Source organism: Cyprinus carpio, unplaced genomic scaffold (assembly GCF_018340385.1).
Source record: "Cyprinus carpio isolate SPL01 unplaced genomic scaffold, ASM1834038v1 S000006585, whole genome shotgun sequence".
In the NCBI taxonomy this organism is placed as follows: Eukaryota; Metazoa; Chordata; class Actinopteri; order Cypriniformes; family Cyprinidae; genus Cyprinus; species Cyprinus carpio.
Genome location: NW_024879238.1, coordinates 229,642 through 246,100, shown reverse-complemented (window position 1 = coordinate 246,100; position 16,459 = coordinate 229,642). Strand labels below are relative to the sequence as shown.

Genomic DNA, 16,459 nt, shown 5'->3' with positions numbered 1-16,459 from the left:
TCTACCCCAAAATGAAAATGTTGTCATTAATCACTTACCCTCATGTCGTTCCAAACTTGTAAAAGCTCCGTTCGTCACAAGGATGCGCTGTTTCTATGTGTATTTAGCTTTGATTTGAAAGAAAGCAGAGCATCCTTGTGGCGTGGATGATACAGAAGAGCATAAGCAGCATACGGTGATGTGGAGAGACACAGTGGAGACTGCTGACAAAGGAATTGTTGAATAAAGTCGTTATTTTTGTTTTCTTCGCTTACAAAAAGTGTACCCATCGCTTCATATAACCCAGATTGCACTTCTGATGGCAGATGGAGTATTCTGACGACGACTTTCATACCTTTTCTGGACCTTGACACTGTTATTTACTTGCCAGTCTATGGGACAGTCACAGGCCTCCTGGTTTTCATCCAAAATATCTTAAATTGTGTTCCGAAGACGAACGGAGCTTTTACGGGTTTGGAACGACATGGGGGTAAGTGATTACTGACTAAATTTTCATTTTGGGGTGGAGTATCCTTTTAAGTACTCTGACCAAAATAAACTTCCCCCGAAATGGAGACAGGGACTAACAATTAGAATCTGCATTTATCAAGTAGTGCTATCACCTTTTGGGACAGAAGGTAATTTGCATTAAATACACTGGGAGTAGTCTGTTTTCAGTATGTTTTAATCTTGATGGCTGTCAGTCCTATTGTTAAGAGAATGAGACATTTTACCAGACACACAGAGACCTTTCAGATGACATCAAAACATGAACAGTTGCATTGTTATAAACTCTGATTAAGAATAGTGGTTTCAGTGATCTCTGTAGTGTAATCATTCATAAGGTGTGAAACTCTTTCTCAGTTGGGTATTTTGTCTTGAATGAGGATGTGAGGCTTGTTAGACACTGTTCAGATGTTGATTCTTGCAAGAGTTCTTTGTCTTTTCAGACTGTGGCCCTCTCTGGTCCAGACAAATGGCATCAGCTTTACAGTTTATCAAAGTGTCTGAGTGTATCTCAGATGATGAAAGTGTCTAAAATTCTGTAAATCTTACACATTTCATAGCAAAATTTTTCTTCTTTCATACCCATACTCTGAAATGAACTATATAACAAAATCTCCCTTTTTCTTTTCCAGGATGAAAATATTCAAGTCTTTTACTTGATCAGTTCTAATGCCAGTGGTCATGTGATGTTGACTGTTTGTGTATTTGTAGATTATCTGGCTGCATTGTGACAGAGGAAGGTTGTGGCTATCTGGCTTCTGCTCTGAGTTCAAACCCCTCGCACCTGAAAGAGCTGGATCTGAGCTACAATAATCCAGGAGAATCCGGAGTCAAGCTGCTCTCTGATCCAAAGTACAGACTGGACAAACTCAAGTATGTTCAACACGAACAATCACCCTGTCATATGTGTTTGTACATGTGTGTGCTATAAAGTCACTTAAAACTCTTACAGATGGTACTTAATCAGAATTAACTTTTTACTGCTGTGGGTACCACTTCTGAAGGATCTGCAAATTGCATTTGGAGCTTTTGACTGCTGAGTGGGGCTTTAACCACAGACTACCACAAGTTTTCAGGCAAATGTATGAAAGCACATTTTTTTGCTTTCAACTTTGTCTTGCTAGATTTGGTGGTGGCAGTTCGCGGATAATCTAAGAAAAACTTAGATTTAGTTTTAATACAACTCACATTCACAAAGCAAATTTAATATTTATTGCATGCTTGTTATTTAGAACAAATTCAAGCAGCATGGTAAATATCAAGACTGTGAGTCTGTGCTTGAATTTTACTCTATGCTACATAATCAGGAGAAGATTATGTGAATCAGGAGGGACCTCCTCCACACTTTTCACTTTCTTGAACAACTCTTTGTGATGGTAAAAGAGATGCCACTTTGAAACAGCTTTGTGAATACAAGATTTTCTTGGCATTGAGCAAGGGCAGTACTAGGAGTTTTTCTTCAAATCATGTGACCATAACTCTGCCAAGTCTGCTGTAATTTGACTGTAACACACAGACACATGTAATTTGTTTTGTTGGTCACCTATTTGTACAGACACTGCCAAAGGAACTGCCTTGGCCTTAGCTTCTTCTTTCAGCTGAATTAACTCGCATTTCCTTGCTTCTACAAACCACTTTTGGTCAACCATCCCACATAATGTGTCTTCTGCAAGATCTATCTGTATTTGATCAACACGTGGACAATAGGATATGGACTGTAGGTGGTCACATTCAAATGGCTGGATACTACTTCTGTGCTTAAAGTCTGAGAAGAACAGACTGCAGATGTCATCATGTTAATGAATATAACATTCTTTGTCACAAAGATTGTTGCAAAGAATGAAAACCATTCATCCAGAATGTGGACAAAAGAGCAACAAAAATATATACATACTACATATAAAGTTATTATTTTAAAATGAAGTGTTTAAACTTCAAATTTAATAAACCTTTTCAGTCCCTCTCTCTAGATAGCGTGAATAATATGCCACACCATAACTAAATTCAAACGGAGAAAGTCTAATGAAAGTATAAAACAACTGGCAGATTTACTTTAAGATTTTGTGCTTTTTTCAGTTTCCATATAAATATCTAAATGGCTAAAGTCTAATCTCACTGTAATCAGCACAAACTGGGCTATAATAATATGTGAGCAGCATGTATGTACATGATTGTGTTTTTGAGAAAAAAAATGTTATGCGTGGTTAGTGAAAAACTAAAAATGTTAAATCACTTTGAATAAGGCAATAAAACACATACAGAAAATTGGTTCCCAGGAATTTTGAGAACTGGAGCTTGTAGCCTAGAATTTTTTTTTTCTAAATGATGTGAAAATCATCTTGTTTACTCACTTACAGATAACAATATATTGATTTAAAATTTTCTAAGACACTTTTTGTTGGTAAAAGTCATATGCGAGTAGGCGTCAACTATCATGAATTCACACCTGAGAAGACAAAGGCCTGCATAATGAGCTGCATAATGAGCCATTCAGTCAGCTGTGTCACTGAGAGGGATGAGTTACAAGAAAGAATGTGAGGACAAAATAAATGTATATAATTTTATGTTTGTAGTTTATTTAGAATATATTTAATTATCCCACAACATAATTTAATATTCACTTGTGAGTGCAGTTAAACAGTTTATTAGGAACAATCAAAGCTGACTTTCAAACTGAATTTTAGCATCATTACTCCAATCACACAATCCTTCAGAAATCCTTTTAACAATCTTATTTTCTACAAAAAAACATTTATTGTTATTATCATTATTATTATTATTATTATTATTATTATTATTATTATTATTAATGTTGAAAAGAGCTGAGAATTTTTTTTAGGTTTTTTAGGGGGGATAAATTGAAAGAACAGCAATGATTGTTACATTTGTTACAGTTACATTTATTGTTACATTTATATTATTTACATCAAGCTTTTGAATGGTATAGTAGTGTATATTGTTATTGAAATTTCATAATATTTCACTTGATTATACATTTAGTCAGGAATTATAGTTTGGAAAAAGTCTTTGGAAAAAGTCTAACTAGTAAAATGTTTACACGTTATGTGAAAACTAGTACAAGTATATAAATAAATAAAAAGAGACTTACTCATGTTTATGAACTCTGCTGAATAAAGTGCTTCATTCTTTTTTCTGAGGAAATCCAAATCTCAAATCCTCAACCACATCACATCTTTTTTGGGGTGAATTATGTCTTATTCCTCTCATCGCGAAGCAAACAGTAAAATAAAAAAACTTGAAGAACAATCTCGCTGCGTTGTCTTCTGTTGTGTGGGTGTATTCAAAAGCCGCGCGCTTCAGTGAAACATTTGAATCTCAAAAGCGCGCTCGGCATTAGGTCGCATTAGAAGATAATGAAGGGAGACGTGAAAAACGGACATCGCGTTGTTTTCATATGGATTACTTTATCACAGAATATTTGTTTTCAGCAGCACTTGTTTAGTTTAAAAGTAGACATGTCATGCTTTCTATAGATATCTCTCTCATGTCTCTTCGTTGAGTATTCGCTGAGTTACAGTTCATTTTAATGACGCATTTGTATCTGAAGATCAGCGCAGACAAAGGCTGCAGACAGCACTCCTTGTTTTGTTATCTTTATTTTATAAGTGCACAAAGTTTTGTTGTTATTATGTCTGTATACAAAAAAAAAAGTAGACCCTTTACAGATTCGATTGATGTATTGCACTTATCTGTACGATCAAAACTGAAAGTGTAATTTAAGTTCTTTTCGGGGTTATCAGGAGAAAATACCCCAAAACGCGTATACGCGTTAATCGACTCCAGAGGGTTAATGTTATTGTAAATATGGTTATATTCGTTGTTAAATTATTTAAGGTATACATGTACTTTGCAAGAGATGTGGGATGTGTCCGAAGATGCTTAATGAGGTTGCTGGTGTTTCCCCCTTTAGCTTGAATTCTCTGTAGGCATTCACAGCAGATTGGTTTTCCGTCATCAATTGGAAGTAATTCCATATTTCACTGCGTGAGTTTCAAGAGATTGTCGGGGTCAAACGATGTATTTAAATTCATTGTATTCACAGGAACAGACCACTGCAAATTAAAATGAAATCAACTGAATCAGATGCTTTTCGAAAAAAAACAACAACACAATACCATATATGGTATATAAGGGTGCGAATTCTACACAGGTTTTTTGCGCGCTTAAAGGTCACCCCAAAAAGACAACAGGAAGACAAAAAGACGCTATATTGTTTATTTGCAACACAAGTGTTCAAACGTTTTAGCAACTGCCCCACAAGCGACGTACAACAGTAAATACGATAGAACCGTAATGACGACACTACCATTTAAAAAATACAGTGGCACCGCCAGTATTTTGGACCGTTAGTATCGGGATACTACCGTAGTCCCGGTAAACCGTGCAACCCGAGTTTTAACAACCTTAATCTACAGTGTATACACACAACTGTTTTAGAGTTTACTTTTGCCACTGACAGGTCCACAGAATGTCAGATCTTTGGTCTCTTTTATTGGACAAGATGCTTGAAACAACAAAATGTTCAGATAGTATATTCAAAGCTTTCTACTATGCTTAACATGACTGATGTTCTAAGATCAGAGTATATTATTACTGCATTTAATGTAGTTTATAAATAATTTACCTGTAGAGCCTTCCTGAACACCAGTTCCGTTACATGCATTGGCTCATCTGCTGGCTTGTTTCCATCGTCTTCTTTGGTCTCCATATTTGAAGAAGACCCTTAAGCAATACAAATTGAGAAATTATGAATTGACAAAATTCACTAAGTCTTTGTCTAACAAAACTAGTTATCCAAGATTCAATTACCCTTGGATTATTTATTCATGGCATTCTCTAAATGAAGTTCTGATTTAGAGACTGGAGTAACGTCTGTTTCATTGACATCATGGCTTTACATGTGAGGCATCAATTGGGACCTGTTGATAACAGTCTGTTATGATCAATTATGCCACATTAGATTTACGAATGTCATGATAAATCACAAAAACATAGAGTTTGGGAGTAAAATGTCAAAGGCGGAGATAAATATTATGTTCTAACAACATGAAAAAGTGAATTTTGCATCTGATCTCCCCTCTAACGACAGGTTGAGTTGTACAGCAGACATAAATATTGAAATCTCCCAGAGTTACCAGTTTGTCACTGCTGGCTTGTTTCCATCGTCTTCTTTGATCTCCATGTTTGAAGAAGACCCTTAAGCAATACAAACTGAGAAATTATGAATTGACAAAATTCACTAAGTCTTTATCTAACAAAACTAGTTATCCAAGATTCAATTACCCTTGGATTATTTATTCATGGCATTCTCTAAATGAAGTTCTGATTTAGAGACTGGAGTAACGTCTGTTTCATTGACATCGCGGCTTTACATGTGAGGCATCAATTGAGACCTGTTGATAACAGTCTGTTATGATCAATTACGCCGCATTAGATTTACGAATATCACGATAAATTACAAAAACATAGAGTTTGGGAGTAAAATGTCAAAGGCGAAGATAACTATTATGTTCAAACAACATTGAAAAGTGAATTTTGCATCTGATCTCCCCTTTAACGACAGGTTGAGTTGTACAGCAGACATAAATATTGAAATCTCCCAGAGTTACCAGTTTGTCACAACAAGGCATCAGGGAAGATAAGAATTCTTAGAATTCAGCAATGAAATCCTTATTATATTTAGGAGGTGCACAGAACACAGGGCATATTAGATCCATCTTCTGCAGCTGCAATTAACAAAAAAAACACAAACTGGCTAAAGATTGCAGTGATACTGATTTCTATACACAGTAGCTAGACCACCACCACCACAGCCAACATGCCATGGGGAATTACAAAAGGTACAACTGGTCAGAGTCAGTTCTCCTAGAGGGACAACATCCCCATTGTTTAGCCAGTTCTTTGTCAAGAAAAAATAGTCCAAGTCCCTGGAACTAAAAACGTCATTTAAAAGATGTATTACAGAGAGACCTGGCATTAAGCAATACCATATTAACTGGGGAGGAGGCTGATGTTGTAGATGAAGCAGACAAATTTTATATAGGATTATTCCAGCAGGTAATATATGGTCAAAGTTGAGAGCGCCACCCCCGGCTGCCACTCTATTGGTGTGACGATGAGTAGTTGACCAGAACTTTATAGGTTTCTGCAGGTAAACTGGAGAATGAATTTAGATGCATCTGTTCCATAGTAGTATAAAAATACACTCACCTAAAGGATTATTAGGAACACCTGTTCAATTTCTCATTATCTAATCAACCAATCACATGGCAGTTGCTTCAATACATTTAGGGGTGTGGTCCTGGTCAAGACAATCTTCTGAACTCCAAACTGAATGTCAGAATGGGAAAGAAAGGTGATTTAAGCAATTTTGAGTGTGGCATGGTTGTTGGTGCCAGACGGGCCGGTCTGAGTATTTCACAATCTGCTCAGTTACTGGGATTTTCAAGCACAACCATTTCAAGGGTTTACAAAGAATGGTGTGAAAAGCGAAAAACATCCAGTATGTGGCAGTCCTGTGGGCGAAACTGCCTTGTTGATGCTAGAGGTCAGAGGAGAATGGGCCGACTGATTCAAGCTGATAGAAGAGCAACTTTGACTGAAATAACCACTCGTTACAACCAAGTTATGCAGCAAAGCATTTGTGAAGCCACAACACGCACAAACTTGAGGCGGATGGGCTATAACAGCAGAAGACCCTACCGGGTACCACTCATCTCCACTACAAATAGGAAAAAGAGGCTACAATTTGTACGAGCTCACCAAAATTGGACAGTTGAAGACTGGAAAAATGTTGCCTGGTCTGATGAGTCTCGATTTCTGTTGAGAGATTCATATGGTAGAGTCAGAATTTGGCATAAACAGAATGAGAACATGGATCCATCATGCCTTGTTACCACTGTGCAGGCTGCTGGTGGTGGTGTAATGGTGTGGGGGATGTTTTTCAACTGGGCATTGTTTAAATGCCACGGCCTACCTGAGCATTGTTTCTGACCATGTCCATCCCTTTATGACCACCATATACCCATCCTTTGATGGCTACTTCCAGCAGGATAATGCACCATGTCACAAAGCTTCATTCATTTCAAATTGGTTTCTTGAACATGACAATGAGTTCACTGTACTAAAATGGCCCCCACAGTCACCAGGTCTCAACCCAATAGAGCATCTTTGGGATGTGGTGGAACGGGAGCTTCGTGCCCTGGATGTGCATCCCACAAATCTCCATCAACTGCAAGATGCTATCCTATCAATATCGGTGGGTCACTTTAATGAATGCTTTCAGCACCTTGTTGAATCAATGCCACATAGAATTAAGGCAGTTCTGAAGGCGAAAGGGGGTCAAACACAGTATTAGTATGGTGTTCCTAATAATCCTTTAGGTGAGTGTATATCCTATTAATGCCAATGCACAGGAGAGCAGACAAATAATAAGGTCCGCTAAAACAGCAATAAATAATTAAATTAGAGTAGCTAGAATTAACCCATCTACACAACCTGGCTTACACTGTGAGGCCAAACACTGCAAAATAGAGTCGACAATGGTTTGGGACAGGGCAGGCTTTGGTTAAAACAAAAAAACCTACCCAGCCCCTACTTCCATTGATCACTGATGAATAGACTGGGTAGAAAGTGTAAGCTATAACTCACTGTTATATCAAGCAGGTCAGATGAAGTATACAAAGTGTCCAGAGAGACAGTGAGGGCTCACAAGAAAGTTGGTAGTGAAATTATAACTGGCGAAGTGTTAATGAGTATTCCAGTCCAAAAATAAAATCCATGAAGCAGAAGTAATCCCATATCAAAGCAATGCACCAGGCACATAAACTGTGCTGACAAGCTTGGCAAATAAAGCAAGTTCATCCAAGAAGACGTGGCCTAACGGATAGAGTGTTGGACAGTGCTCTATGCACATTAAATGTGATTACTGGGTTGGCTTTTAGAGAGGGTTCGTACCCCCAACTGCTCCCCGGGCGCCGCAGCATAAATGGCTGCCCACTGCTCCTGCACTTTGCCCACTGACCTGCACTTTGGATGGGTTAAATGCAGAGCACGAATTCCGAGCATGGTTCACCATACTTGGCTCTATGTCACTTTCACTTTCAAGAAAGTGTTGTAATGGAGCCCATTAACAGAGTTCAGTCTGGATGTTGTTCAGTCTGGACATGTTGATGTTGTTGTATACATGATGATGATTTTTTTATTTTGTTTTTTATTTTCTCCATGCATTTCATGTTTCATTTTCTATAACATATCAATTTATAATATTTGTGCATATTTAGGCATGGGAACAAGAATTACAAAATGGTTTATTGCAGGGGGAAAAGTGTTGAGACGAAACTTGCGGCATTGCAGATGTCCGGACTCGGTCATATAAGAGGGAACACCAAAGCGGAATATGGGGGAATTCAACACAGTTTGGGGGAGTTCAACACAGAAGCGGGAATTAATGGCTCATAAAAGCATCATTCTAGAAATACAGTACTGAAATACTGAAAAATAAAAATGATTGTAAATTTAAAATCATTTTATGTATTCACACTTACCTTCATCTGATATAAATCTCAGGAAATACCAGACACTGTCAGCCTGTGCAAAAACTGCAGTGAAACTGGTCTGATGCAGTGGGGAAGGGGTAAGAACAGTAAGGCTCGGAGTCGACTGCAAAACAATTTGATTCAAGGGTGTCAAGAAGTGAGAGTCTCAGGTGATTCCGCTCCAGATGTGGGGCCTAAAATGTTTATGCATGATCTTACTGTGTACATTATCTCAATTATAAAACTACAACAAACCGAGTGAGTAGTAAGCCCACCAAATCCCATAATAGTGAGTAGTGTGAATTTAGATTAATCCCAGCATAGGCAAAGATCACATGGGTGCTTGAGCCTAAAATGGCCGAGCACCAACAGAAAAACACAAGATATTCTCCATTAATTTTAACCAATCAAAAAAATCGATTGAGATTCAGGAACCTCTCTGAGCTCTCACACCGTGTCTGTGTGTGATGAAACTCTTACATCCAAATGGACTGTGGCAAAGTGGAAAACTTTTCTGTGGTCAGACGAATCAAAAATTGAAGTTCTTTTTGGAAAACTGGGACGCCATGTCATCCGGACTAAAGAGGATAAGGACAACCCAAGTTGTTATCAGCGCTCAGTTCAGAAGCCTGCATCTCTGATGGTATGGGGTTGCGTGAGTGCATGTGGCATGGACAGCTTACACATCTGGAAAGGCACCATCAATGCTGAAAGGTATATCCAAGTTCTAGAACAACATATGCTCCCATCCAGCAGTGCAGCCAAAGACAGAACAGTTAGCATGTTTTGCTCAAACTTTCGCCATGGCATTAGAGCTGGTACACCGTTGTCACTTGCAAAATCAAAATGACAGCACTGTGGGTGGAAGCTTACAGATTAAGGGGAGGTAATATTATAATGAGATCCCTTTGCCACATCACCAAGGGAGCGAAATCAGACTTTTTAATTTTTTCGGATGCTTGCAGAAAAAGGCTTACCAAAGCAAAGTTACTGGGTTAATCTTTCTCACGTTTCCTTGGTTGATAGATGCATCCCAACAGTCCTTTTTCAGTCTAAACACTGCACAACAGTTAATGTGCTGGTTGTTGCCTAATTAGGATCCGAAGAAGATAAATATCAAGTGTGCTTTTTAAAACTGTATGCGACAACAGCGGAAAACTCATGCAGTGTGCTCATGTCAAAAGATTAAATATGCGCGTTTTTATGTCACAAGCTTCAGATCATATCAACCCGATCACTTTATTTACCATTCATGTAAAAACTATGTTCGGATTCATCAATCAGAATTAATTAATTCCGATGGAAGCAAAAAGTGTTCATGTAAACATAGCTAATGCTTGCTAGGTGTACTGGAAAACACATCTAGTGTGTGTTATCAGAAATATTCTGTGTTTTGTCTCGTGTATGGGATTCAGCACACTTTACTGGGAAAGTTTCAAATTTCCTATGTCAGATTTATCCCAGAAAAAAACTTTTCAAGCAGTATAATGGATAGTTAGTGAAAAAGGCAGGCACCTTGTGTGGAGGCAGCCTCATGCTAGGTTTGGCACTTTTGAAAGTAGAGTTGTTGGAGAAAAGTTGAGAGGTAGGCAAAGGAGGAACCAGAGTGGTTCCTGCTTGCGGAGGCAGCTTTGTGCTATATGCCGCTCCAGAGACAGCTGGGAAAGAGGCAGGAGAAAAATCAGGAGGAGCAGAGATGGGTGTGGCTAAGTAAATCAGTGGTGAGTAGGAGCAAAGACCTCTTTAATAAAAGTCTGTTCACTCAGCTCCCCAGAGGCTTGCAAATATGGCCACTATTTCGACCATCCAAGATAAAGTCCCATCTGTTTGAATGGAGTAATCCTGAAATCTCAAAAATTGTTTGCCATACACACATTTAAATAATACAACTGTCCCATAAATGCTGTGTTTTGTACAATAGTGTTAAAAAAACCTAACAGAAAAAGCCTTATTTCAGGCTGGCTCAATTTTTATGGCATGAAAATGTAATAAAACATCAAACTAACAGATCTCCCCCTATATTAATATTGAGCAAAACACATGAAATAACACTTAATTTTAACATTCCTACTATCCTTTCACAGTCAGAATCAAAGCATGCTGGGAACAAGAAATCTGCTGTAACTTATTCCGTGAATGTGTGTATATATGTGTGTACATACATTCACATTTATATGGAAGAATCTATGTGCAATATGTACTCAATAAATATGTAATATATCACAATATATTTTGCAGTATATTACCATATATTTTTGTATCGTAAGAGACTTTGTGGAACATTAGTAAAGTAGAGTAAGTTACAAATAAATATTTAGAGCAGTTGTTCTTGATTCAAATAAGCCTGTGCACAATATTAAGCACTGCTGATTAAATATGCTCATAATGATTGACAGGACTGAATGATTAGTTTCAAACTAAACATTAGGAACTTCATTTAGTAAATTTGAAAGAAGTCTGTAGCGCAAGGCTTAAGGGTCTTATCCAATGATAGAGGTTGTGAATCGGGAACTACATCAAATGTTGGAGGACAGACAGAGTCTTCATCAGAATAGACAGTGTGAGATTGTTTTGATTTTGAGGGATCATTTATTTAAAAGGAAATGTATTGAGTTTTTGACTTTAAGTAAAATGTGACATCTTTTGTTTTATAGTGTGGATCATGGAGGAGAGATCAGGACTGTAAGAGGACCGCAGAAATGTAGGTTACACAAATACATTTAGTTAGTTATCCTAACCCACACCCTAACCCTAACCTCACAGAAAACTTAATTTTTAGAGTAAAAAAATCACTGGATGTCCCAAAAATATGGTTAAGTTGGAACACACACACTCACTGGTTTCCGGGTTTTCCCTAACCCTAACTCTAACCTTAACCATTAAACACCTTAACCGTATTCTCTCTCTAACCCTACCCATTACAGAACTGAACCATACTCATTTTCTAATCCTAATGATTATTGACCTGAATTTGATCTTTCTCTAAACTGGACTTTTAGAATTTTAAAGTCCCACTTTTCTTCTATAATTCTCTTTTATTGTCAAAGTTAGTAAAGTCTTTCTTCTTTCTCTAATTTTAACTAATAGAATGGGAGGTTTAAGACCATTTCTGTTTTTTGTATATATATTAGTAATCATGGATTCATACCCTCCTTTCAAGATATGTTGATTCCTTATCCTATGATAGTTTTAAGCATACCTTTGCCTGAGCTTGCTCATGAATTGGGCCTTCATTCCCCTAACCTAATCTCACAGAAAACTTCATTTTTAGAATATATATATTTTTTAAATCACTGGATGTCCCAAAAATATGGTTAATTAGGTACACACACATACTGATGTTTTGTTATAAATGTAATATATAACAAGAGGGCAGGGCAGTGGCTTCTCTCTCTCAGAACGGTGTTTTCGTGTTTTTTGTCTTGTGAGTCGCAGTGTTTTTGTACGTCTTTATTGTTTTTTGTTTTGTTTGTGGGAGTGTTTTTTCGTGAGTTTCTGTTGGATGTCGGCAGAACCACATTTTTAGTGTTAAACTCCACACACACGGAAGAGGTGCGGGACATCGGTCTGCTCCACCATCACCGACCCCAACTACTGCATCTCGCCCACAGTGGAGGTGCCACAAGCGGTGTGAGAGGAAACAGAAGAGGGGTAAGCGTGGAGGTATCCGGGCTAGGCTAATGGCTAACCCACACAAGCCAGCTATTCCAACCATCATACTGGCTAACGTACGCTCTTTGGACAATAAACTAGACTACATCCAACTACTACGCTCAACTCAGAGGACTGTAAGAGACTGTTGTGTTTTTATGTTCACAGAAACATGGCTCAGCAACAGCGTTCCAGACTGTGCCATTCCGCTCGATCAGCTGACACGCTATCGAGCAGACAGAGCTCTCGCCGCGGGAGGTAAAACCCGCAGCGGTGGGCTTTGTGTTTACATCAATGACGCGTGGTGCCACGATGCTGTTGTGGTCTGCAAACACTGTTCACCCCTGGTGGAGTTTATGATTATTAAGTTGTTGCTGTATACATTCCTCCGAATTCCAACACCAGCAACGGGAACGATGCACTAAATGAACTGTACCAGCACATGAGTGAGCAGTATACAGTCCACCTTGATGCTTTTCTCATCACATTAACTTTCCAACAAGAGGTAATAACATTTTAGACATGGTTTACACCACACAGAGAGGAGCTTACAAAGCCCTATCCCTCCCCCACATTGGTGGCTCAGACCACATCACTGTCATGCTAATGCCTGCATACAGACCGCTCGTTAAAGTCGCCAAACCAGTCCACAAACAAATTCAAGTGTGGCCGGAACAGTCGTCAGAGGCTCTTCAAGACCACCACTGACTGGAATATGTTTAAGCAGGCTGCCACATACAATAACACCACAGACCTCCAAGAGTACTCAGAGACTGTCACTGTCTACATAACCAAGTGTATTGATGATGTTACAGTCACAAAGACAGTCAATGTCCGGGCCAACCAGAAGCTTGGATGACACAGAGAGATCTACAGACTCTTGAAGACGCGGAACGCTGCCTTCAGAGCTGGAAATGAGGGGGGCCTGAGGACAGCCAGGGCCAACCTATCCAGCACTCACACATATAGACAAAAAGGACTCATACGTCAGAATGCTGTTCATAGACTACAGTTCAGCATTCAACATAATCATACCTCAACAGCTCATTCACAAACTGGTCCAACTGGGACTCAACACTTCGCTGTGCAACTGGCTGTTGGACTTTCTGACTGGAAGACCTCAGGGAGTACAGGTCGGCAGCAACACATCTAGCACCATCACACTGAACACTGGGGCCCCTCAAGGATGTGTGCTGAGCCCCCTCCTCTTCACTCTGCTGACCCACTACTGCACACCATCACAAGTTTAAGTTTGCGGATGACACGACTGTGGTGGGTCTCATTAGCAACAGAGACGAGACAAACTACAGATGCGAGGTGAGCCGCCTGGCCGGGTGGTGCAGTGACAACAATTTCTCTCTGAACATGGAAAAGATGAAGGAGATTGTTGTTGACTTCAGGCGAGTGCACACTCAGCATGTTCCTCTGACCATCAACGGTGCGACTGTGGAGAGAGTGAAAAGCACCAAGTTCCTGGGTGTGCACATCACAGAGGACCTCTCCTGGACTGAAAACACAGCAGCAGTGGCCAAGAAAACAGCAGCGTCTCTACTTCCTCCACAAACCCCATCATGTGCACCTTCTACAGAGGCACCATCGAGAGCATCCTGACTAGCTGCATCACTGTGTGGTATAGCGCCTGCAGTCCGTCCTGCCGGAAGACCCTTCAACGCATAGTGAGAGCAGCCGACAAGATCATTGGTGTCTCTCTCCCCTCCCTCCAGGACATTTACAGAAGCCGTCTCACTCGCAAAGCCCTCTGCATTGCAAGTGATCCCACTTACCCGTCACACAGCTTCTTCAGTCTGCTGCCATCAGGGAGGAGACTGCGGAGTCTCCAGGCCAGGACCAGCGGACTGAAGGACAGCTTCATTCATCAGGCTGTCAGGAAGCTGAACTCGCTCCCAAACTTGCCCCCACTTCCCTCTTCTGCCCCAGGCACCACTGAACTGTGAATCCTCTCTTCTGCCCCCCCCAGATCCCACATCCCCAGGTCCTTCCACTCCCCCCTCTCCACTAACATATGGTGACACGCACCAGTCACTTTGTGCAGCATTGGTCTCCTCACTACCTCATTCAGCATAGAACTGACATCATTCTACTACCTCTTCAGTCAGTTTAAATAAAAGAACTGCTCTCTGAGCCATTTGTCACTTTAATCAGACTCAACAAACTTTTTTGCACTACAATCTTTTTATCTGCACTGTTTGTTCACTTCACTGGTTTGCACTTTATCTGTCATGTGCCTTGCGCTGCTTTATTTAACTTTATTCTTATTTTTAGTTTTTTACATACCCTTATTTGTATAGTTGTATTTTATATTTTATATTTAATCTGTATCTATCTGGATTTTTAGGCTCTACTGTCAGTGTTATCTGTATGCCCCATGGGTCTGAGAGTAACGCAATTTAAATTTAAATTTCTGTATGTATGTGCTGTACATGTGGAAGAATTGACAATAAAGCAGACTTGAATTGACTTGACTAATAATCTCTCTTCTTGTGTTTAGATGCATGTGATCTCACACTGGATTTAAACACAGCACACTCTCATCTCATTCTGTCTGAGAGCAACAGAATGGTGACATGTGAAACAAAGAAGCACCCATATCCTGATCATCCAGAGAGATTTGAAGGGTATCATCCTCAGGTTCTGTGTAGAGAAAGTCTGTCTGGACGCTGTTACTGGGAGGCTGAATGGAGCGGCAGAGACAACGTTAATATATCAGTGGTATATAAAGGAATCAGCAGGAAAGACAATGGTTCTAACTGTTGGTTTGGATACAATAAGAAGTCCTGGAGTCTGATGTGTTTTAAAAACAAATACATTGCCAGACACAATAGCGTAAGCACAGACATAACTATCCCTTCTCAGTTTAACAGAGTAGGGGTGTATCTGAACTGGTCGGTTGGCACTCTGTCCTTCTACAGCGTCTCTGACACACACACACTCACACACTTACACACATTCATCTCCACCTTCACTGAACCCCTCTATGCTGGATTTGGGGTTAGTTCTGATAAATCCATGTCTGTGTGGAAGATTAAACAACCTCTTGTGAGTAACAACTGAGATAAACAGTTGAATGAAGGAAATACACTCATATTATCTCTTTTTCTTAAATTCACACAGCTGCTAATTTTTCTTTCTCCTCATTTTAATTATTAGTCATTATTATTACTGCAGTCTGAGAAAGCATTTTGTGCCACATACACACTACAGACTTCTTTTGAACCTGGAGGAAGATGTGGAATAATGTTGATAACAATTTAGATAATGCAATTTTACTGGGTTTTTTTGTTTGTTTGTTTTTCTTTGTAGTAACTTTATTTAGTCCAAGTAGTAGTACATGTATTTGCCTGAATATATAATAAATATGGTATTCTGAAATGAGAAAAGTTATACAAATCTGATATTTCCTACTAACATGTATGTACTTATGTTCCTTTGAAGTTTTACTTGGTAAAACCTTTGAGGTAACTTTGAAGTTTTACTTCCCTTTACTTTTTGCTTGAGCTGAAAATTGTAACTAATAAAACACTATTATATTAATCACAAGTTATTGCCTACCGACAATATTATTGCTAAGACATTGAGAAATAACTTGTACAGAAGACTTCTTTGGGGTTAGTCCTAAGTATGAAAGGAATGATTATGAGTTAATGCAGACTTTACCTACTTTACCTGACCTGAGAATAACAAATAACCCCCCAATTTCACAGACAATGCTTAAGCCTAGTCCCAGACTAAAATAATAATAAATA

The 16,459-nt window shown here is 39.1% G+C and overlaps 1 protein-coding gene across 1 annotated transcript in view; it reads left to right on the top strand.

The window, feature by feature from the left end:
* LOC109104485 (NACHT, LRR and PYD domains-containing protein 3-like) overlaps positions 1 to 15,981 on the top strand; it is a 69,057-nt gene extending 53,076 nt beyond the window's left edge. Inside the window, exons 6-8 of the mRNA XM_042754728.1 lie at positions 1,198 to 1,359; positions 11,699 to 11,745; positions 15,205 to 15,981. Of these exons, the coding sequence (XP_042610662.1) occupies positions 1,198 to 1,359; positions 11,699 to 11,745; positions 15,205 to 15,767 (772 nt within the window). The 3' untranslated portion in view covers positions 15,768 to 15,981. The remainder of the gene's footprint in view (positions 1 to 1,197; positions 1,360 to 11,698; positions 11,746 to 15,204) is intronic.
* Positions 15,982 to 16,459: the final 478 nt, after the last annotated feature.